The following is a 22308-nucleotide window of genomic DNA, read 5'->3' as shown; positions in this document are numbered from 1 at the left end:
CTTCCAAAGTGACAGAAGAGGAAACAGGCATGGAATGGGTGCGTCACCTCCCCGAGGTCACCAGGCAGGAAAAGAACCCAGGTGGCAGGGCCCCAGAGTCTAAGCTCTGACNGCTTCCTGAGGCGCCCAGGGTGCACGTCCCGTTGGCGTGCTCTGTCACACTGCACGTCACCTGTCTGCCTCCCCTGGGATTCATGCTCCGCATTTAACAGTCTCCAGGCTCCCTGCCCACCACCCCAGGCCGGGCCCAGGGAGGGCACGCAGCACGTGTGTGAGTGGGCACAGTCTGGTGGGGGCATTCCTTGGGGCTCCCGTTGCTGGGCGCGCCGTCCTCGGTGGGCACTGTGGTCTGTCACGCACTCTGCACCTGCTGTCTGGACCAGCCGCATGGGTTCCCAGCTGCTGCTCTGCGGGGAGGTGGGCTCAGCAGGGCTGCAACCCCCAGACCACGGAAGACAGCCCCCCTCCACCAGGCTCCCACCACGCCTTGTTGGCCACGGTCGGGGGTCTTGCCGTGGGACCCCCCGGAGAGGGGGTTGGGGCCTCCCTGCCCCCTGAGGTGTGTGCCGTTGGCTCACCCCCCGCCCCCGTCTCCTCCCCGCAGGGCAGCTCGAGACCCACACGGTCACTCAGCACGGCTCAGCTGGCACAGCCCTCAGGCGGCCTCCAGGCTTCCGTCATCTCCAACATCGTGCTGATGAAGGGCCAGGCCAAGGTGAGCGAGGGCCACGGCCAGCGGAGGCTGCCGCGTGGGCCCAGCTCCTGAGGAGCCTTCCTGTCTGGGGAAGGAGGCAGATAGGGATGGGGGCTCCGACTGCGGGGTGAGGGTCCAGACGGCCCGTGGGGGCTCTGACTGAGGGGGTGAGGGTCCAGACGGCCCGTGGGGGCTCCGACTGTGGGGTGAGGGTCCAGACAGCCTGTGGAGGGCTTGGGGGACCATGATCAGGTCTGCTTCACCGTACGCACATCACCGCAGGGCAACTGGTCATCCACTTGGTTTGGGGGTGATAGTTTTAGAAGTTGGTTCTAGAGGTGCCTGGGTGGCTCAGCTGGCTGAGCATCGACTTCAGCTCAGGTCACGATCTCATGGTTCATGAGTTCAAGGCCCACGTCGGGCTCTGTGCTGACAGCCCAGAGCCTAGAGCTGCTTTAGATTCTGTGTCTCCCTCTCTCTGCCCCTCCCTGCTTGTGATCTGTGTGTGTGTCTGTCTCAAAAATAAATAAACATTTAAAAATATTTAGAAGTTAGTTTTACCTGACGATTAAATTCAAATCACTGAAGCAGTGTCTTTGTTGGTTCAGGCGGCTGTAACAAGAACCTGGACTAGATTGTGGCTTAGATAGCACGTTCTGGCCGTTCTGGGGACTGGAAAGTCCAAGGTCAAGGTGCTGGCAGGTTTGGTGTCTGATGAGGACCAGCTTCCTGGTTCGTGGCCGGGGTCCTGTCTCCGGGTCTGCGCAGGGCGGGCCCGAGGGGGCGCTCTGGGGTCTCCTTCATAAGGGCCACTTGTCCATCACCTTTGCTACCTGCTCACCTGCCAAAGGCTCCAGCCTTTGAAGTTTGAGGGACATATTCTATCCACGTGTGTCCCCCAAATTGATATATTCATGCTGATTTCTGCTCCACAACTGAGAAGTCCTGAAAGGAGGGACAAGGCAGAGGTGGTGGTGGTGGGGGGACATCCCAAATGTCTCTTCGTGTTGCTTCCAGAACATTCTGGAATAGACACGGGCAGTGGCTGCAAAGTTCCCAGATGAGCCCAAGTAACTCAGATGCTTAAACAATGAAAGGATTTTTTATTTTTTAAATCCACCTAGTAAAACTTCAGCATGTGGCCTGAGGGGAAGGTGTCATTGATGCCTCGGATCCGGTCAGAGGAGGGGGCTCCTCACGCTGGGTCTTCCCTCCCTGCCCTCAGCCCCTCCCCCTCCTGCGAGCTCAGCAGGCAGCCGCGTAAGACAGGAGCCCAAAATGCTGACATGATTGGCCTCTCCCTACGAAGGAGAAACCCCTCCAGTGCCGACTTCCCTCCTAACAGCTGGGCTTTCTGGCCAGTAAGTCACAGTGCGTTCCACCCCACCCCCGCCAGCTTCAGGCAGAAGTATTTACAAAATGGTTGGCTTTTAAACTGTTTGCACGGCCCAGAAGAAAACAAAGGGCACCAAAGCCCGTGCAAAGAGAACAAAAATGGTTTAATGCATCTCGGCGTCTGTAAAAGGCACACTCACGAAATCCACGTCGCGTGTCACCGGGCGGGCTGAGCAGACCGCAGGGGCCCGGGGACTGAGCCAGGCGGGCTCCTCGGTGCAAGAGGCCTGCATGCAGAGCAGGCCGGTGGGTTCAGAGGCCAGACAACTCCCCCACCGTCCACCCACACAGCCCAGGCTCGGGACGAAGGTCGAGTCGCCCCGGATGGCAAGTAGGAGTGGGGTCAGAGCGGAGTTCAGGAGGAGGAGGAAGCAGCCAGAAGGATCTCTGAGTCAGAGTCAGAATCAAATCGGGCAAGAAAGCTGCTACCAAAACGCCAGGTGCTGTGCCAAGGGCTTTGCGAGGAACGTCTCGGATCCTCACGACAGACAGCCCTGTGGTCATCTCCCTTTTCTGGCTGAGGAGACTGAGGGCCTGGGAAGTTCCCGGACCTGCTCGGGGGGCTTGTTAGTTAAAGGCCGAACTGACACCGTGTCTCCCAGGCTCCTTTCTCCTTCTTCTTCTTCTCCTTCTTCTCCTTCTTTTTTTTTTTTTTACAATTTAAAAATGTTTATTTTTGAGAGAGAGCGAGAGAGAGTGTGAGCAGGGGAGGGGCAGAGAGAGAGGGAGACACAGGATTTGAGGCAGCTCCAGACTCCGAGCTGTCAGCACAGAGCCCGACGCGGGGCTCGAACCCACAAACGGCGAGTTCATGGCCTGAGCTGGACACTTAACCCTCTGAACCACCCAGGATCCCCTCTTTGAATTTTCAAACACAATCCTGTGAGGTTATGAGCATCATTTTACAGGGGGCTGGGAGACAGGACATGATGTGCCCCGAATTGCCAGCGAGACGGGCAGACCCAGGGCTCAGTCTCGTCTGGGATTCTCCAGCCACAGCACGAGTTCTGTGTCGGGACATCATTCTCCGTGGGAGAGCCCCAGGCGGTCTGGCCTGGAGGTCATGGCTTCCCCGTTCCTCTGGGAGGCCCCGACGCGTCGGAGACCAAGGGCACCTTTCTCCTCTCCGGGTCCTCCGTTGAGGGTTGGGGCAGGCGCTCAGTGTGGAACGTTCCTAACGCCGCATCGTCTCCTCTTCTTTCCCCCAGGGCCTGGGCTTCAGCATCGTCGGGGGAAGGGACAGCATCTACGGCCCCATCGGAATTTACGTCAAAACCATCTTTGCAGGCGGAGCCGCGGCAGCGGATGGACGGCTGCAAGAAGGTAGGTTTCTCGTCCCTCGCTGGGTGATGTCTGAGGACTCAGTCACTAGCTTGTAGGAGACAGTGCGATGCAAAACGTTCCTTTAGCCATCAGAAGCCGGCCTGCGTGTGTTCTGGGGACCGCGGCACATGTCCCCGAGGGCTCCGTCGTGGCTGGCACCGGGCTGGGTGTGTCTGCACACGGCCCAGGCCCTGTAGCCAGCCTGGGACAGAAGATCGGGGTGCCCCTTCCTTTCCAAGGGCCCCTCTCCGTGGCCGGTGTCCCCACCACCATCTTCCTTCCTTCCTGCCCTCCCGGACCCGCCATCACCGGGAGGCGGGCCCTGTGCTTCTAATGCGCCTGATCAGCGTGCCCTGTAAGCCGCTGTCTTCTCGCTCCAGGAACCGAGAGAACGATCAGATGTGATCCCTCCTTTGAAGAGCTCACGGTCCGCCCGCTCTCCCGTCCGGGAGAAGCCCCTGGCCATCCTGAGGGCCCTTCTGGTCTCGTCCCGGGGTCCCAGGGCTTTCTCCCCCCCCCCCAAACGCTCCCCGAAGTCATTTGGAGTACTGGACAACAGGCTTGGCCCGGGGATGCTCCCAAATTTCAACTAGGGGCGAAATTCAGGGGCTGCGGAGCAGCGGGAGGCCCCGCAGGCCAGACACCGGGGGGCACAGGGCTGCTGAAGACAGATGACCTCACGGCGTCCCCACCCCCCGTTCAGGACATTCTGTCAGCCGCGGGGAGCCTATCCACCTTTAAGAACCCAACCGGCCTAGAGAAGGGTTAGTAAACCCTGGGGCATTCGGCCCGCTGCCCATTTTCACACTCACTGATAGACACTGGTTCTCGCGTTTCTTTTCTTTTTTTTTTTAAATTTAAATTCTGCTAAGTTAACATACAGTGTGGTGTTGGCTTCAGGGGTAGAATCAGTGGCTCATCCCTTCCACATGACACCCAGGGCTCTTCCCAGAGCGCCCTCCTCATGCCCCCCCACCCCTCCCCTCCAGCAGCCACAGTTTGTTCTCTGTCGTTAAGAGCCTCTTGGGGCGCCTGGGGGGCTCAGTGGGTCAAGTGTCCGACTTCGGCTCATGTTATGATCTCGCGGTTCGTGGGTTCAAGCCCCGCGTCGGGCTCTGTGCTGGCAGCTCAGAGCCTGGAGCTGCTTCAGATTCTGTGTCTCCCTCTCTCTCTGCCCCTCCCCTGCTCATGCTCTGTCTCTGTCTCAAAAATAAACATTAAAAATTAAAAAAAAAGAGTCTCTTATGGTTTGTTTCCCCCTTTTCTCTTTATCCCCCCTTCCCATATTTTCATTTGGTTTGTATCTTAAATCCCACATATGAGTGAAATCAAATGGTATTTGTCTTTCTCTGACTGATTGGTTTCTCTTGGCATAATACTCCTCTGTAGCTGCATCCACATCATTGCAAATGGCAGGATTTCAGTCTTTTTGATGATGGAGTAATATTCCATTGTATATATACATATACCACAGCTTTCTCCATTCATCATTTGGTGGACACTTGGGCTCTCTCCATAATTTGGCTATTGTTAATAAATCTGCTATGAGCATTGGGGTTCATGTGCCCTTTCGAATCTGTATTTTTGTACCTTCTGGGAGAATACCTAATAGCGTAATTGCTGGATCTTGTATTTCTAAATGGCTGAAAAAAGTCAAAGGAATGTGCAGGTCTTTCGTGGCGGGAGAAAACTGAATGAAACTCGCATTTCGGGCTCCACGAGGAAGTGTTATGAGGACGGAGCCAGGCGTGTGGCTCATTCACTCGCCCATTGTGTGAGGCTGCTCTTGCGTTCACGACAGCAGTGTTGAGAAGTTGTGCAGGGCGCACGCGGCCGGCAAAGCTCCCCGTATTTACTATCCGGCCCATCATAGAGAAGGGCTGCCGACCCCAACATCACGTGAACTTGTGCGTGCGGATTTTACCGAGGAGGCGGTGGGGAGCCTTCGGCGGTTTGTGTAACTTGGGAGGGACCGGCTGGGACTTGGTTCAGCAGCATGAAGTGGGCCAGCCGCAGCCCGGGGCCGTCAGACCCTCTGAGAGACTGTCCTGCGGGCCAGGCTCCGGCTCTTCAGGGTCTGCCCTGAGCCCGTCTTCCCGGGAGGGGGCAGGTGCAGATGACTCAGCCTCTCTGGGTCTGAGAAAATGCTCCGGTCTTTGTAAACTTACCTGGAGAAGGACTAGGTACCAGACGAAAAGGCCAAGGAAGATGCTTGGCTCCGAGCAGCCACCAGGGGGCGCTTCCAGCAGGAGATGTCACCGTCTTCAGCTCAGGGAGCGAATAGGGCTGAGTGTAGACTGGGGGCTGCAGCCACTTGGAAAATACTTGCGTTATAGGGTTGATGAAGGAGGGGAAGACAGTAGGAGGGAGGCAGCTTCTAGGGGAAAAGCTGAATCAAGAGGCAGGGAAAGAAAAGGGATCAATGAGATTAAGGGAGAAACGGGGAGTCAGAATATTGAGAATGTACCATATTTTGTTTGGTCATCTTTTGTACTTCTCTTTACTTAAATAAAAGGTGAGGGAGTTGAGTTGAGGTGGCGAGAAAAAGCGTATTGTATTCTGTTTTCTTTCCGGAATACAAGCCTGCCCTGTCCAGCTTCATTCCCCCCCTTCATTAATACCAATCATAAAAATTCAGTGGGAAAGACGTTCAGCTAGTCCTTGATTCCAGGCTCTAATGATTAACAAAATAACCGTTTGTAACTCTTTCACAGTGAAGTTCTAGAATCTGCCCTTGGAGGTGGGTAGGTACATCCAGCTGCATCAAAAGTCTGGAGCACAGATCGAAGCTAATGAGGTTTTATTTGTAATCTGCTTGCGAAAGAAACGATTGTGTAAGATTTATTTGGCAACACTGAGTTTAATCGCTTTCCACCCGCTATGGCCCCGTAAGGAACAGGACTATCCAAAGAGTAGTTCTGCTGGGGCTCGCAAGGGAAGCTCAGCCCTTCGTGTCGCTGAGAATGGCCGTTTCTCGAGAAACGGGTGTTGGCGAGGATGCGGAGAGAAAGGAATCCTCGTGCCCAGTGGGTGGGAATGTGAACTGGTGCAGCCACTGTGGTAAACAGTGTGGAGTTTCCTCAAAAAACTAAAAATAGATGTACCATGTGACCCAGCAATTCAACTTCTGGGTATTTATGCAACGAAAATGGAAACACTGATTCAAAGAGGTAGAAGCCCCCTGTATATGGGAGCATTATTTACAATAGCCAAGTTATGGAAGCAACTCAAGTGTCCATGGATAGATGGATGGATGGATGAAGAAGGTGTGGTGTGTGTATACAATGGACTATTACTCAGGCACGAAAAGAATGAAATCTTGCCACTTGTGACAACACGGATGCATCTAGAGGGTATGGTGCTAAGTGAAAGAAGTCGGACAAAAATACCACATGATTCACAAGAGCAACAAAAATAGAGACCGACTCGTAAACACAGAGAACAAACTGGCGGCGAGGGAGACAGGTGGAGTAGGTGATGGGTTGAAGAGGTGCAAACGTCCGGTTACAAAAGAAAGAAGTCGTGGGGATGAAAAGCACAGCAGACGGAATGGAATCAGAATTGTAACAACCTTGGGTGCTGACAGTGGGTGGGTCCACTCATCCTGGTGAGCATTTCGTAATGTATATAATTGTCAAATCATTATGTTGCACACCTAAAACCAACGTTATGTGTCAGCTGTGCTTCAGTTAAACAAGTAAGCAGAGGAAGGCATTTAATGGCACACTTAGGCTCCACCCTTTGTAATCAATCACTCAATCTCTTGTCCATGGGATGGGGGAGAAAAAGAACGATCATTTCTGAAATATGTTCTTTGTATAGTCTTCCTTCTGACATAATTGTTATATTTTAGTTACTTATAAAACTTGTCTGTTTCCACACAGCTTGGACTCTCCTAAGTATGAAGACTGATTCTTCCATTTTTGGTCTAATTCTGGCAACTTCACAGATGACACTGACTTGAATCCTCTCCCCAGCCCACTTCCGCCCTTGATTTTCGACATGTAGACATGTTGGATAATGGGGCACATCTAAACTTTAAATCCAAGTCTTAGGAGTTGATGATGTGATGGCCCGTGGAATTGGTGCCCAAAGGGCTGAAGGGCCAGGGACCCGGATTTGCTGCCCACACGGGACAGGAGACATGGCCGTGGGTCCATGTGAAGCCTCACGAGCTGCCCTTGTGAAAGGCCACCAGGCTCAGGGAAGCAGTGAGGGAACCTAGCAGTGCCCGTGGCTCTTGGGTGGGAGGAAAAGACGTCTCCCACAGGAAAGGAAGGACTTGTGTCACGTGGGAGTGTTGTGGCCACACTGATAGCCTCTACCGTGTGCAGGACGCCCCAAGCTGAGAACCTAACGTTAACACTTGTCCGGAAGCCGTGGAAGCCCTGGGTTGCCTCCTGGAGGTAATGGACCGCTGTTGCTCAGCAGCTTGGGGTGCGGGGAAATCCCAGAGAAAAGCTGGCCCCCCAGAAAAACGAGTTCGACACCAAGACCACACAGGACATCAGGAAATGTCCCTTGTTAATGGGAGTTGGCAGGAATGACGGACCCGAGTAGTAGCCCTCAAAACCCCAACATCACACAGCAATCTAAAAGACACTGTAGAATGACTTTTTTTGTTATGCAATTTTTAATTGTTTTTATTTTAATTTCAGTGCACGTAACATACAGTCTTATATTAGTTTCAGGTGTGCAATGTAGTGATTCAGCACTTCCACACATCACCCTGTGCTCGTCCCGACACGTGCCCCCCTTAACGCCCATCACCTAGTTCCCCCGCCCCCCACCTCCCTTCTGGTGACACCAGTGTGTTCTCTGTAGTTATGAGTCTGTTGCTTGGCTCGTCTCTCTTTTCGTTATTTGTTTGTTATGTTTCTGAATTTCCACATATGAGCAAAATCACATGGTTTTGTATCCGTCTTTCTCCGATTGATTTATTTCATGTAGCATATTATACACCCTAGCTCCACCCAGGTCGTTGCAAATGGCAAGCCTTCATTTTTTTTTTTTTTTAATGTTTTATTTATTTCTAGGAGAGAGAGAGAGAGAGACAGCGTGAGCAGGGGAGGGTCAGAGAGAGAGGGAGTCACAGACTGAAACAGGCTCCAGGCTCTGAGCTGGCAGTCAGCACAGAGCCCGACGCGGGGCTCGAACCCACGAACCGCGAGATCATGACCTAAGCGAAAGTCGGACGCTTAACCGACTAAGCCCCCCAGGCGCCCCTCATTTTTTTTTTTTTTTAATGGCTGAGTAGTATTCCATTGTGTGCATATATATACACGTCTTCTTTATCCATTCGTCTACCAATGGACACTTGGGCTGTTTCCACACTTTGGCTCTTATAGATAATGCTGTAAAGAAACCTGGGGGCACATGCATTGCTTTGCATTAGAAGTTTTGTATTTGTTTAGAATTACTGTGTTTAAAAAGAGATCTTTGAAAAGGTAAAAGAGGGCATATGAACAACAAGAGAAGAACAGAACATGGCGAAAAAAATAACTTGTACCAAAGGCATGTGATTGAAATCATTAACTCAGTGGACGTGTCAACAGCAGACACAGCGCAGCCGTGAGGGGAGTCGGGAGCCGGGAGTTATCTATCGGTCTGCGCGGAGCCGTGGAGAAGAACAGGGGAGCGTTAGAGAAACATGGAGGGTTGGGAGAGAGGCCCAAAGAAGGATGCATTCTAGAAAGAAAGAACAGTGTGAAAGAGAGAAAGAAGCCGAGGGCAATGAGATAGGGGCCAAGAATGTTCCAGAATCATTTTAAGGCATGGCATTTCAGGGTGGGGAAGCACCCAGGGCATCACAGTGGAACTTCAGGCTATCAGAGACAAAGGCAGAACCATCTTTCAAACGGCCGGAGAAGAGGGGTGGATTGTCTGCATGGAGACCACAGTTAGGTGGCAGCGGGCGCGCCTGCTAAGGACCAGACCGCACGTCTGCGTGAAGGACAGTGCTTGTGCCCGACACGCAGCGCTGAACGCAGAGCAAATGCTCCATGTTTGTGTGCTGAGCACATTTAACGAACTGGAGACATTGGTTTTCCATCCCCACAATGATGGATTTCTGGATACAGAAAAAAATGGGTCTATTAGGCATATTTGTGCGGGAACAGCTTGCTGGGAAAACGCCGGCTTCCTACTTCTCTTCACCAGGTGACTTGGGACTGCTCTGGGTACACTTTCCTCTTCTGCAAAATGGGGCTATGCTGCATTCTGGAAGCACCACCTCCTTCTCATGTGTCCTGAGCACCGGGCAGGTCCCCCTCCTCCTCCCCAGAACTGGCCCTGGGGACACACCATGTAATTAGATAAATCCCCTGGCCTGGGAGCCGTCCGCCGGGAGGGGGTGTCTTCCCCGGGTCACTGGTCACCACCCACCCACGGGGCCGAGCTGTGACGGCTAGCGGTGGACGCGGCTGGGGAGCCCTGGTCGCAGACGACACTGCGAGACAGGCAGGCGGGGTGGCGTCAGGAAATGAGCCGTGGGAGCCCCTGGCGTGAGGGTCAAGGAGGAGGGGGCGGGCCGGACAGGTCAGGCCAGGCCTGTGTGTCAGCCCAGGAGCTTGGATCTCAGCCCGGGACGCAGGGTGGGCCTCAGAAGGCGGGTCACTACTGCCCGCCGGCCTGGGGGTGTCCCAGGCGAGGAAGGCTTCGTCACCGGCTGCAAACACGCCCCCCGCCCCCGGGGCCACACGCTTCTCCACTGTGATTCCTCCCTCTCCCAACAGGGGATGAAATTCTGGAGCTCAACGGGGAATCGATGGCTGGACTAACACATCAGGATGCTCTGCGGAAGTTCAAGGTGACCACTCGCTGTCGGTGCAGGGCCGACCCCAGGCCACACAGTCATGCACACGTGGACACTCACACACACGGACATGCACACACACGGTCGTGCACACGTAGATGTGGACACACACAGTCATGCACACGTGGACACGCACACAGACACGCACACACATAGACATGCACACACATAGACACGCACACACACACGGTCATGCACACGTAGACGTGGACACGCACACACACAGACACGCACACACACACGGTCATGCACACGTAGACGTGGACACACACAGTCATGCACACGTGGACACGCACACAGACACGCACACACATAGACACGCACACACACACGGTCATGCACACGTAGACGTGGACACGCACACACACAGACACGCACACACACACGGACACGCACACACCTTCGCGCGCACAGCTGCTGAGCGCTGCAGCACACGTCTCTCCTTTCAGCAAGCCAAAAAAGGGCTCCTGACCCTCACGGTGAGGACGCGCCTGACGGCGCCCCACTGCCTGAGCAGCCACCTGTCGCCCCCGCTGTGCCGCTCCCTGAGCTCCAGCACGTGCGCCACCAAGGACAGCGGCCCCTTCGGCTTGGAGAGCCCCCCACCCGCCCCCGCCCCCGCCAGCGCGGCCAAGCCCACCTACAGGGTCATGGTGGAGGTGTCTCTGCAGAAAGGTGGGCCCGCACCCCTGCCGCCGCCGCCTCCACCCTCCTGCNCAGTGCATCTCCGGCATTTTCGTCCACACGCTGTCCCCGGGGTCTGTGGCACATCTGGATGGGCGGCTCCGGTATGTCCTTATCTCCGTTTTTGGAAAGATAAAATAACACCCTGATTTACATCCGAGGGAAGGAATTCCTTAGAAGGCCAGGAGGTTAGCTTGGAGACAGATACTTCGAATGACCCAAGCGTGGCCCCCAGCTCGGCCCCGGGACCGGTGGCGGCGAGGTCCCCCGGCGCGTGGCAGCCGTGCGAGGCCCGGGCCCCTCCCCGACCTGCCACAGCGGACTCTGCGTTCTAACAGGATGCTCAGGGATGCGCAGGCACGTTGCAGTTTAGGAGGAATTGTTGAGGCGCCTGGGGGGCTGGGCTGGTGAAGCGTCCGACTCTTGATTTCAGCTCAGGTCGTGGTCTCACGGCTGGCGAGATGGAGCCCCATGTGGGGCGCTGTGCTGACAGCGTGGAGCCTGCTTGGAATTCTCTCTCCCTCCTTCTCTGTCTCTCCTCCTGGCTCTGTCCTTAAATTAAAAAAAAAAATAGAAGAAGAAAAGAAGAGGCATTATCTCAGGCAATGCCAGTCTAAAACGGAAAACAGGGAGTGAACACGCTTTAATCCAGGCCTAACCAGCACAGGATTTATGGTGACGGAAACAGGGGCCCCAGTGGGGTTTGCCTGCGTACCCCGTATGGGTAAAGATGCCTACTTACGAAGCAAATCGGTAGCGTCAACTCAGTTTCTTGATGGTATAAACCAAATACGTGTAGCACTCCAGACATAAGTCTCTGCAGAGAACTTCTAAGAGAAGCCGAATCTGAATGTCCTCTCCAGTAAGTGAGCTGGGTTCGGTGCCATTTACCCCAGTTTAACCTGTTACGATATTTGCAGTTCGGGTATTTTTCTCCCAGCACATCTTTGCATATTCCTTCTCTCACTGGGTTCGAGTCCTGCCAACTCAGAAGAGTTTTGTCATGGTTTTGAAGGTCTTCCTATAACTGGAGGCTGTGTAAGGGTCACGCCTGCCCAGGACGGTGTCTTGATGGTGCCTTAGATTCCGGGTGGATTTGCTGTTGTCACGTGCAGGAGGGTGACAGCCGATTTGCTGGCTGCCGTGTTGTCACCTGGGACGTAACTGCAGAGTCACAGCAGCGGCCTTAGCTCTAATTCCTCCAGACAGAGTCCCCCCCCTCCTAGACCTGCAGCTGGGTAGGGATTGTTCCGGAAGCTTCTGCTTTCCTTGGCACCTGGTGCGATGTGGCTCTGGTCTTCAGTTACATCAATGAAAATGTGAACTTCCTTAGCAAAGGTGAAGGGGGACCGGCTCTGCAGGGCTGTGGTGGGAGACAGCAGACCACGGTGGGGGCGACAGTGAGCTCAGTCCCAGAGACTGTTCTGATTCCCGCTGTGCTAATAACCCGCCAGGCCAGTGGTCAGCAAACTGGGGCCTACTACCTGCTTGGTTTTTGTTTTTTAAATAAAGTTTTATTGGAACATAGCCACACTCATCTGCTGACACATTGTCTACGGCTGCTGTTTCTATGCTACAACATCAGAGCTGAGTCGTTGTGACAGAGACAGCACGGACTGCAAAGCCTAAAACATTTACTAATTGGCCATTTCCAGAAATAGCCTTTTTTTTTTTTTTTTTACTGTAAGCTAGGTCTTATTGAGATTACTTCACCCTCTGTGCCTTGGTTTCCCCAGCTCTGATGGGGGTTGGATTGCACAGATCCTCCATGTATGGTTACATCCCTATCTTTTCTACCTCACTTTTTCTTTTCTGGTTATGTAACAGAACAAATCTAAATTTTCTGAAACTCGCTCCCCGTCTTCCAACAAGAATGAACTCCATGCTTTCTCTCCTTCCTTCTTTTTGCAAGGGCTTCAACTGCTCTCAGCCCAGTTATATCTTCCTCACCTGTTAGCACAAAGCATCTGTCTTTCCTCCTAGCCATTCTACAGATGGGAACACTGAGGCTCAAAGAGAGGAGTGATTGGTTATATCACAGTTAATCGGTTAATCGCTTAAGTTGGTTAACCTACACCCTCCATCTCAGTTAGACATAGTTTAGTGGGGAAAATGAGGAGGAAAGTTCAGACCGACTTTTGTTCACACTGACCCATGAAACAGGTAGGAAATGTCCCCCACGCTGTGGTCGTGCAGCGAGGAGTGGGCGTGCACTGCTTTGGTCTGTCCCGCTCTGAATGTCAGTCGGGTGGCTGGGGAGCTCTGTTTATTGGGGTAAGTTTTAGGTGTCACCAGAGACCTAAGTCCCTGAGTGGGACGTCAGGGAAGGGAGCATCCGAACGCCATGTTGGATAGCTCACTGACGGCTTCCTGTGTGTGCTTTCCCAGCTGTGGCGACGAGATCGTGGAAATCAATGACTCCCCCGTGCACTGCCTGACGCTCAACGAAGTCTACGCCATCCTGAGTCACTGCAGTCCTGGACCCGTCCCCATCATCGTCAGCCGGCATCCAGACCCACAGGTAACACCTCACGGAGACGTCTTCTCCCACCCAGGCTCCCTCTTTCCATACTTGTGACAAGAAATGGATAAACACAGGTGATGCTCTCTGGGTTTGGACTTGAATTTCCAAGAACCTGTTCCAGGTATAATAACAAGTGTCTGCAGCAGGGGTCCATGGGCCAACTCTTAGATACCGGAGGCAATTGGCATCAGCTTAGGGAAGCTCTTACAGCTGGTGACAAGCTCTAGGGCAGGAAAATATAGACCCAGCATCCCTGCAAGTGGATGCCAGGTATCAATTCATCCGTGCATCTAATAGGGACCCACTCACTACGTGACTGTCTGGAGCTATGCACCGAGCACACAGAGATGAACAAGTTCATAGTACACAGTCTTGCCTTCTGGAAGCTCAGGGTCTTGCTAGAGACAACGACCTATGAATAATCACAATACAAAGCGGTAGGTATTCTGGGAATAGAGGGATACAGAAAGGAAGTTTGTATAAAGCAAGAGTTACCAGAATTTGGTTTTCTCCAGGCAAAGGATTTGAGGAAGGCCATGCCATGAAGTGGGACAAAAAGTTCAAAGCTACAGAGTCAAGAAGGGACTTCCACGGAAGGGGCATGGGGCTGGGGTGTGGGTGCTGGGTGCAGAGGCTAAGGATCAGGTCGGCATGGCATCGGAGTCACACGGGATGCTTAGGGGTTTGCATGGTATTCTGTGGGGGATGAGGAGCTAGGGGAGGGTCTGTGGCTATTCATGTAATATGTTAAGATTTTATTTTATTATTACTTTTAAAAGTTTTCATGTTTATTTTTGAGAGAGGGAGAGAGAGACAGAGTGTGAGCGGGGGAGGGGTAGACAGAGAGGGAGACACAGAATCCAAAGCAGGCTCCAGGCTCTGAGCCGTCAGCACAGAGCCCGATGCAGGGCTTGAACTTGGGAATGGTGAGATCATGACCTGAGCCAAAGTTGGACGCTTAACCGACTGAGCCAGCCAGGTGTCACCCAAATGGTATATTATCTAAAATCCCTCTGACTTCACTGGGAAGTAGGTTATATTATTGTTACTTTACAGAAGAAGAAATTGAGGCTTGGAAGGTTAAGTAACTTGTCTAAGAGTGCACAGCTAGAAAGTGGGGGAACTAGAATTAAACAAGTCTGTGTGACTTCAAAAATTATATTCTTGGGACGCCTGGGTGGCTTAGTCGGTTAAGCGTCCGACTTTCGCTTAGGTCATGATCTCGCGGTTCGTGGGTTCGAGCCCTGCGTCGGGCTCTGTGCTTACTGCCAGCTCAGAGCCTGGAGCCTGTTTCGGAGTCTGTGACTCCCTCTCTCTCTGACCCTCCCCTGCTCACGCTGTCTCTCTCTCTCTCCTAGAAATAAATAAAAAACATTAAAAAAAATTATATTCTTAACTATTACTCTAAGGTAGATTAGTGACCTGATACAGCAACATGGTGATGGTGATCATGATGACAATGACAACGATGATAATGGTGATGATGGTGGTGATGGTGATGATGGTGATGATGGTGATGGTGATGATGGAGATGATAATGGGGATGGTGATGATCACGGTGATGATGGTGATGATGGTGATGATGATGGTGATGATAGTGATGATGGTGATGATCACGGTGATGATGGTGATGATGGTGATGATGATGGTGATGATAGTAATGATGATGGTGATGGTGATGATGGTGATTGTGATGGTGATGATGATGATGATGGTGACTGATGATGGTGATGATGGTTATGATAATGGGGATGGTGATGATGGTGATGGTAATGGTGATGATGGTGATGATGGTGATGGTGATGATGATGATGATGGTAGTGATGATGGTGATGGTGATGATAGTGATGATGATGGTGATGATAGTGATGATGGTGATGGTGATGATGATGATGATGGTAATGATGGTGATGATAGTGATGATGATGGTGATGATAGTGATGATGATGGTGATGATAGTGATGATGATGGTGATGATGATGATGATGGTGGTGATGATGATGATGATGGTGATGATAGTGATGATGATGGTGATGATGGTGATGGTGATGGTGGTGATGATGATGGTGATGATGGTGATGGTGGTGATGGTGATGGTGATGATGATGATGGTGGTAATGGTGGTGATGGTGGTGATGGTGATGATGGTGGTGATGGTGGTGATGGTGATGATGATGATGATGATGATGGTAATGATGGTGATGATGGTGATGATGGTGATGATAGTGATGGTGATGGTGATGATAGTGATGATGATGGTGATGGTGATGATGGTGATGATGATGATGATGGTGATGATGATGATGATGGTGGTGATGATGGTGATGGTGATGATGATGATGATGGTGATGATGGTGGTGATGATGGTGGTGATGGTGATGATAGTGATGATGATGGTGATGATAGTGATGATGATGGTGATGATGGTGATGGTGGTGATGGTGATGGTGATGATGATGATGATGGTGGTGATGATGGTGATGGTGGTGACAGTGATGATGGTGATAGTGATAGTGATGATGATGGTGATGATGATGATGATGGTGGTGATGGTGGTGATGGTGGTGACGGTGATGATGGTGATAGTGATAGTGATGATGATGTCATGGCAGCATTGCCAAGAGTGGAATGCTCCCAGAGGTAAACTATCAAGTGGTAACCTTGCCTGGAGTTTTTCAGCAAGCCACGGAGAGAAGGTCTGGAGAGTTGAGAGTGGCCACCTCAGAAACTCCTTTATTGACAGACTTTGGACTTTACTGACAATACACGTGGGAACCACGGATACCCTGGAATCCATAGGGTGTTTCTAGAAGTGCACTTTGTCAGCTATTTGCAGAGTGGGTTGGGAGGACAGACCCTGGCATGCAGGGGCCATGCTTGGGAGCTGCTATAGAACTCGGAGCCTGATGCAGACGCTGCTGCTGTTTACTTGAGGAAGTGACCGGTATTTTCTAGGTCTCGGAACAGCAACTCAAAGAGGCTGTGGCCCAGGCTGTGGAAAATGTCAAGTTTGGGAAGGAGAGGCATCAGTGGAGTCTGGAAGGTAAGGGAAACAGAACTTTGACTTGAATATCTTTGCCTTCTTAGACAGCTCAGGGTTTAGCCACTAACTTGCCTTGTACCTCAGTGATGTGATCGTCATCGTCTCTGACAGGCACGCTACGGGGACAAAGGCTGAAAGCTAGCAGCCCAGCAGCTGAGCTTGGCGCACGTGTCTGCTTCGTGTGGGAGGCACGCGATGTTCAAACATCTGAATTTGTGTTTTTCTACTGGGCAGGCTCTCCCCCGGCCTCTGTCGTTCCCCCTGCCCCCTGTTGTGTTATGCCAGGCTGCCCTTGGCACAGTTGCCCCTTTACACATTTGAGTTTTCAACCCCAAGTTCATAATAATAGACTCTTTAGAAAAAAATCTAATAATATAATACCTAACCTTTATTAAGGTCTTGTCACGTCAGACACTGGAACTAATTCATGCATTATTTTACCAGATCTTTACATATAATTTTAAGGCACATTCCTAAGGAAAAAGTGGAGCCCTGAGAGGTTCTTTTACCCCAAATCACATTGTGTGGTGCACAGAGCATCTGGACGGGGACCAGCTGACTGGCTTCAGTCCCTGGGCACTAGCTGCCTCAGTGCTCAGCTGGGGGACGATGGCCACGTCATCACGGAGCATGTGACAGAACCATGGGCCAATATTGACAAGGAGGCCACACTGTCTGAAAATCTTCTACCGTCTTCACCCACGCAGCATTTATGCTCGGGAAAATATAACAGAGAAACTCACATGTGTTTGGACAGTGGTTTTCTCCAGCGGATAGGACAGCGGGTGGCTCTTTACTTTCATGTCTTTCTTTTGGGGGCTGAGTTCTTTCTAATGAGGATGCATTATTTTATGGCCAGGAAAAGGCCAAAGAAATCTCTTTCTTTAACAAGGATTCAAACTGTGAGCTTGGCTGACCTTAGTGTTCTCCTAAGGTCTAGGATTCTCTTCCATGGGTCTCTCCTCACTCTCCTGGCCTTCCAGAATGAGCTGGAATTTGAGCAAGAGGCTGAGTCTCAGTCTGCTCCCACTCCTTTGAGCTCTGATTCTAGAAAAGGAACACTGGGGGCAGTTTGCTGCTACAGAAAAGGGCCTCTCAGGGTTGTGCGGACGGTCCCGGTGCCGAGAACGGGTGTGTGTGCAGGGCTGGCTCTGGAAGAAGGGCCAGGATGGAGGGAAGAGAAAGGAGACTATGGCTATGAAACTGTCTAGAAAGTCATAAAGGTATTGATTCTTCCTCAGCTGGAAGAAATGATAACCTTTTGGTACAAGGCTCAATGCACACTCACAGGTGTTCTCTTTGACATTGAGCCCCCAAACAAGCTCGGTGAGCCTGGAATTATTATCCCCGTTTCACAGGTGAAACAATGGAGTGTTGCTCGTTGGGTCCCCCAGGAAGCCAACTCTGAGATGGTGTTTTGCACGCAGGATGCTACCTCGGAGGGTCCGAGGGATCAGAGCCTGGGGAGGAGAGGAGAGAAGAGGGCTGGGCAGGGGGGAGGAGGTGAGCTGAGATGCAAGCTTCAGCCAAGCCCTGGAATATTCTGGAGCTAAAAGACACGTTGGAATTGTCCGGCTTGGCAGACATGGGCGCTCTTTCACAGCCCATCTCCATCAGTCGCTGGCCATGAGCTCCCCTTGGGGGAGGCGGCTCCTGTTGACAGTCCCCAGAGAGGTGGACGGTGGCAGGCATGTGCCACCAGCACTTCTCACAGGGGGACAGCAAGCCCTTCTTGCAAGTTGGGGACACAGCTCCATGCCCATCACATGGAGACCCAGGTTGAGTGATTTTCCCAAGCTGGATTCCTACAGCTTTTCTGGGACAACCCGAGATGGCCGGGCTCCAAACCCCAGGTGACCTCAGCTGAGAAGCAGACGGCCCGGGGTGCGGTGTGCAGCCCGGGGCGGGGGTGTGTGCGCCCCAGCCCAGCTGTGCGGGTTCCCTTGTGCTTTTGCTGCAGGCGTCCCGAGGCTGGAGAGCAGCTGGCATGGGCGGCCGACCTTGGAGAAAGAGAGAGAGAAGAACTCAGCACCTCCACATCGCAGGGCTCAGAAGGTCATGATCCGCTCCAGCAGCGACAGCAGCTACATGTCCGCGTCCCCGGGAGGGAGCCCCGTCAGCGGTGGCGGCGAGCAGCCACCGCCTTCCGACCTGGAAGTCCAGGCGCACGGCCCCAGCCTGTCCCCCGCGCAGGAGCAGGGGGCGCCTCCCGTGGGTCCCTCCCGGCCACCCCAGGAGAGCCCGCCCCTCCCTGGGTTGCCGGACAGCCACCGGCCGCTGAGACTGAAGAAATCCTTCGAGATTTTGGTGAGAAAACCCACGACCTCCAAGCCCAAGCCTCCGCCCAGAAAATACTTTAAAAGTGACAGTGACCCTCAGAAGAGTCTGGAAGAGAGACAGAGCTCCCTGTGCCCTTCAGGGCACACTTTGCCCGCGGGTGGCCAGGTAAGAGCTGTGTCTGACAGGCTGAGTGTTCTCTTGAGCTCCAGAGCCAAAGAGCGGTTGGTTTTGTGGTTGATGTTTGGATTTTTATTTTGATTTTTTTGCACGGTGCTTCCTGGGCACCAGCAGCAGGGGTGGCCCTGGGGAGGGGGCTCTCCCTGCTCCGCCAGAGGCGAGAGGCTCGGCTCGAAGATTCGAGGCCGGAAGGTTCCAGACTCAAAGCCCCGTTCCTGCCACAGGGCTCCCGGGCTCCCTTCCAAATACACAGGAGTTCAAGGCTGCTCTCCCGGGGGTCACTTTTCAGACTCCGCACGATGGGAGCTCCAGCCGATCCCCGAAGGCCACCCGTGCCGGGCAGACAGGGCCCGCTGCACACGCTTTCTTCGGGCCTGCCCTTCCGCTGGGAGACTTGCCCCGAGTTAGGCTCAAAGCGGACAAGGGCTAGTTAGCGTCTTCCATGCGTGAGGCGACCCACGTGATGGTGAGAAACTGGCTCCGGCTTCCTTCCCAACTAGCTTTGCCTGCCCACTTCCTTGTCGGTGCGGCGGGGGGAGCCCCAGCTCTGCAAGCCTCAGTTTCCTTAGCTTTAATCGGGGCCGCTGCTGCCCCCCTGCGAGCCCCGCGGGTGCTGCCGCACCAGACCTCAGGCACGCGAGTCACTGCTGTGATTGTCCCCTCACCGTGTCTGTTACAGACCTCAGTTTCCTTCCTCTGCCGCCCCACGCCACCCCGCAGGGGAAGGCGGGCGACCGGCCACTGTCTGAACTGCGCGTGCTTCGCCCAGCTCAGCCCTAGCCCACCTGGGGGGAGCGTCCCGGTCACAAAAGAGGGGACCGAGCACAAGCCCCCACTGCCAGTGGGTCGACCACTAGCTACACTGCCCGTTACATCCCTGCCTTGGCCGGACTCCGGGAGGGGAAGGACCCCGGAGCGGCGGGCTGGGCGGGGGCGGAGGGGAGGGCAGAGTGCGAGGGTGACAGGGACTGAAGGAGGAAGCGCGTCCCGGTCCCCGCGGAGCTGCAGGATGTGGCGGCTTAGCAACACTCGGTGGGCTGGCTTGTCCAGGCGGGTCCTGGCCCCGGGCTGTAAGCAAGTGTGGCATCTCCCTGGGGGTCCAGAAGGCAAATGAGGAACAGAGGCTGAGAAGCCAGGCTCTTTGCTTTGTTCCTGGAGGCTCAGAAACGGGGGAGCAGCTTTGCCAGGGCAGGTCTTCGGGGCCACAGGGCTTCCCGGGGAGGCCCTTGGGGCTCCTGGCCAGGCGGGGTGTCCCTGGGGCAGCAGGTGTCCAGGGTGAGCAGAAACAAGTGGGGTTTCTGCAGAGACGGCAGGCAGGGGGCACTTCCTCCAGGCAGCCTTCCGTGCTGTGCGGCTTCGGCCACCACCGCCGGCCACTGCTCTTCTCTTCCCTCTGCTCTGTCCCTTGGACATGACTTCTCAGCGCCACACACTTTCACTGGGGGTGGGGGCGGGGGTGGGGAGAGATGGTCTCCAAGTTCCCTGGACAGTNCTGGGAAATGAGCTCCAACCAGCTCTTGTGCCGAAAATCCACCTCCTCCCCTGTCGGCCCACAGTCTGTCTTTTCTCTTCCTGTCTCCCCTGCCTCGCCCACCAAGCACTGTGCTCGGGAAGATGACCTTGAGAAAGATCTGCGTAAAATTGAACTGAATTCAGGGGATAATTAAGACCAAAGGAAAACAACGTCCCGCGCAGAGGGTACCAGGAAAAAACCAGAGGAGGCCTGTGTCTGCTCCAAGATGCAAAGTTGCTTTGAGTCCCGGGCTTGGTGCCTGAGTGTCAGGCTGTGACAGTGTCAGCAACTCCTGGACACAGACAAGTGTCACCTCGCAGAGCTCCCAAATGAGCGAAGTTAAATTCCAGCCACCTGCCACGGCTCCTGGGTGACGAGGGTCTTAGAGGCCACCGGCCTAGTATTTTGAGCTTTGAATGCCATGGCCAAGGCCTGCTCCTTCAGAGGTCTAGTTCAAGGAGCGCACGGAGTCCTGAGTCGCTTGGTCTCTCCCCGAGCTCAGTTCTCCCTCACATTCTCGAAGAACGGTCATTGCCGACGTCGGTATTAATCTCGGGCCACAGACGTTTGCCGTTTCTGTTTTAGTCCCAAACGATGCACTCATTCCCTTTTTCTTCCCCTCGGGAGGAAGCCAGAGAGCCAGCCGGTCATTCCCGACGTGGGCCTGAGGGGACACAGAGGCGGGGGCGGCACGGCCCTGACGCCCCGTCTCCTCCTTCCTCCCGCCTCTCGCTCTCACGCCAGCGCCCGGCTCCCGGGAGCAGCTCTCGCCCTGCTTCTCTGCCGGGACAGTTCTCACTCTCTGTTCAAGAGCCGGACAGAAGGCGCTTCTCTGGGAAGTCACCCCTCTGCTTCCTCTGGGCCCCGAAGCATCTCAGCTGTGGTGTGGGGACAGGCGGGTGGTGGCCGGGTGCGTGGGGCCCTGTCCGCCTCGTCCCACGGCTGCTTCATGAGGGAGCCTCAGTGGGGACCTGCATCTGCCTGGGCGGACGCCCGGCCAGCGCAGGTGCCGCGGGGGGAGCGACGGCCCGGTGCCCAGGGTCTGTCACCCTCCAGCGGAAGGCACCGAAGGCCACTGACTCCCGTTTGCTCTCAGTGTCTGAAGACTAGCGGCCGGCTGCGCCCTCCCCTCCCCACCGGGGCAGGGCCCCACCCGGCTGCAGGGGTAGATGTGGTGGGGCCTTCGCACCCCAGCTCCGTGTCCCCGTCACTCAGGGCCTGGGGGCTTCCTGCTCCGCGGGTGGGCTGTGCTCTGGTCGTAGGCCTCCGAGGGCGCGGGTCCCCGGGGAAGCCGCGGCGGGAGCAGCTCAGGGGGCGCCCCGCCCGGGTGCACCTTGCATTCTCACGGCTGGAGGCCACCGTTTCCACGTGGCTTCACTTCCTGTTTACACCACAGGANGCCGGCGCCCCGGCCGCCACTGCAGGAAGACACGACAGGGAGAGCCCCCCGCGCCCTTGCCTGCTGCCCGGGGCCCCCGGCGGACCCGCAGACGGCGCCCCCCCCGGAGGCCGAGCGGGCGAGCAGAGGCGGCGGCCCAGGTAGGCTCTCATTTCCGTCTTCTGGAAGGAAGGGCCTTTCGAGAAAAGGTCTGGGGAATGAGGTAGGGGTGTGGGTCTGGACTAAGGTTGGAGGGCTCTGACCCGANTGGCTGAACCCGTGTGGCCTGTGGCTGCTCCAGAGGGCGCAGGACTGGGGGTCAGGGAGGCCAGCATGGACGCCCGGCTGTGCCCCCGGGAGCCGTCTGCTTCTCTGAGCTGCGCGCTCACGCGTGGCCGGGTTAGGTGTGGATTCCTAACGTGTGCCGAGTGCCGGCTTCCTGAGGCTCCGTGCCGGGTGCTGGACGGAGGGAGGGACGGAGGC

At 54.5% G+C, this 22308-nt stretch overlaps 1 protein-coding gene across 1 annotated transcript in view; it reads left to right on the top strand.

The window, feature by feature from the left end:
* The window catches only part of IL16 (interleukin 16), a 70637-nt gene that overhangs the window by 37143 nt on the left and 11186 nt on the right, over window positions 1–22308 (top strand). Inside the window, 10 exon segments of the mRNA XM_077774294.1 lie at window positions 605–715; window positions 3298–3412; window positions 10147–10220; window positions 10676–10899; window positions 10901–11014; window positions 13299–13431; window positions 16390–16477; window positions 18438–18931; window positions 21487–21491; window positions 21844–21986. Of these exon segments, the coding sequence (XP_077630420.1) occupies window positions 605–715; window positions 3298–3412; window positions 10147–10220; window positions 10676–10899; window positions 10901–11014; window positions 13299–13431; window positions 16390–16477; window positions 18438–18931; window positions 21487–21491; window positions 21844–21986 (1501 nt within the window).

Source organism: Crocuta crocuta, unplaced genomic scaffold (genome assembly GCF_008692635.1).
Source record: "Crocuta crocuta isolate KB4526 unplaced genomic scaffold, BGI_CrCroc_1.0 scaffold7, whole genome shotgun sequence".
Taxonomy (NCBI): domain Eukaryota; kingdom Metazoa; phylum Chordata; class Mammalia; order Carnivora; family Hyaenidae; genus Crocuta; species Crocuta crocuta.
Note: the sequence above shows the minus strand (reverse complement) of the source record. Positions and strands in the feature narration are given on the sequence as shown.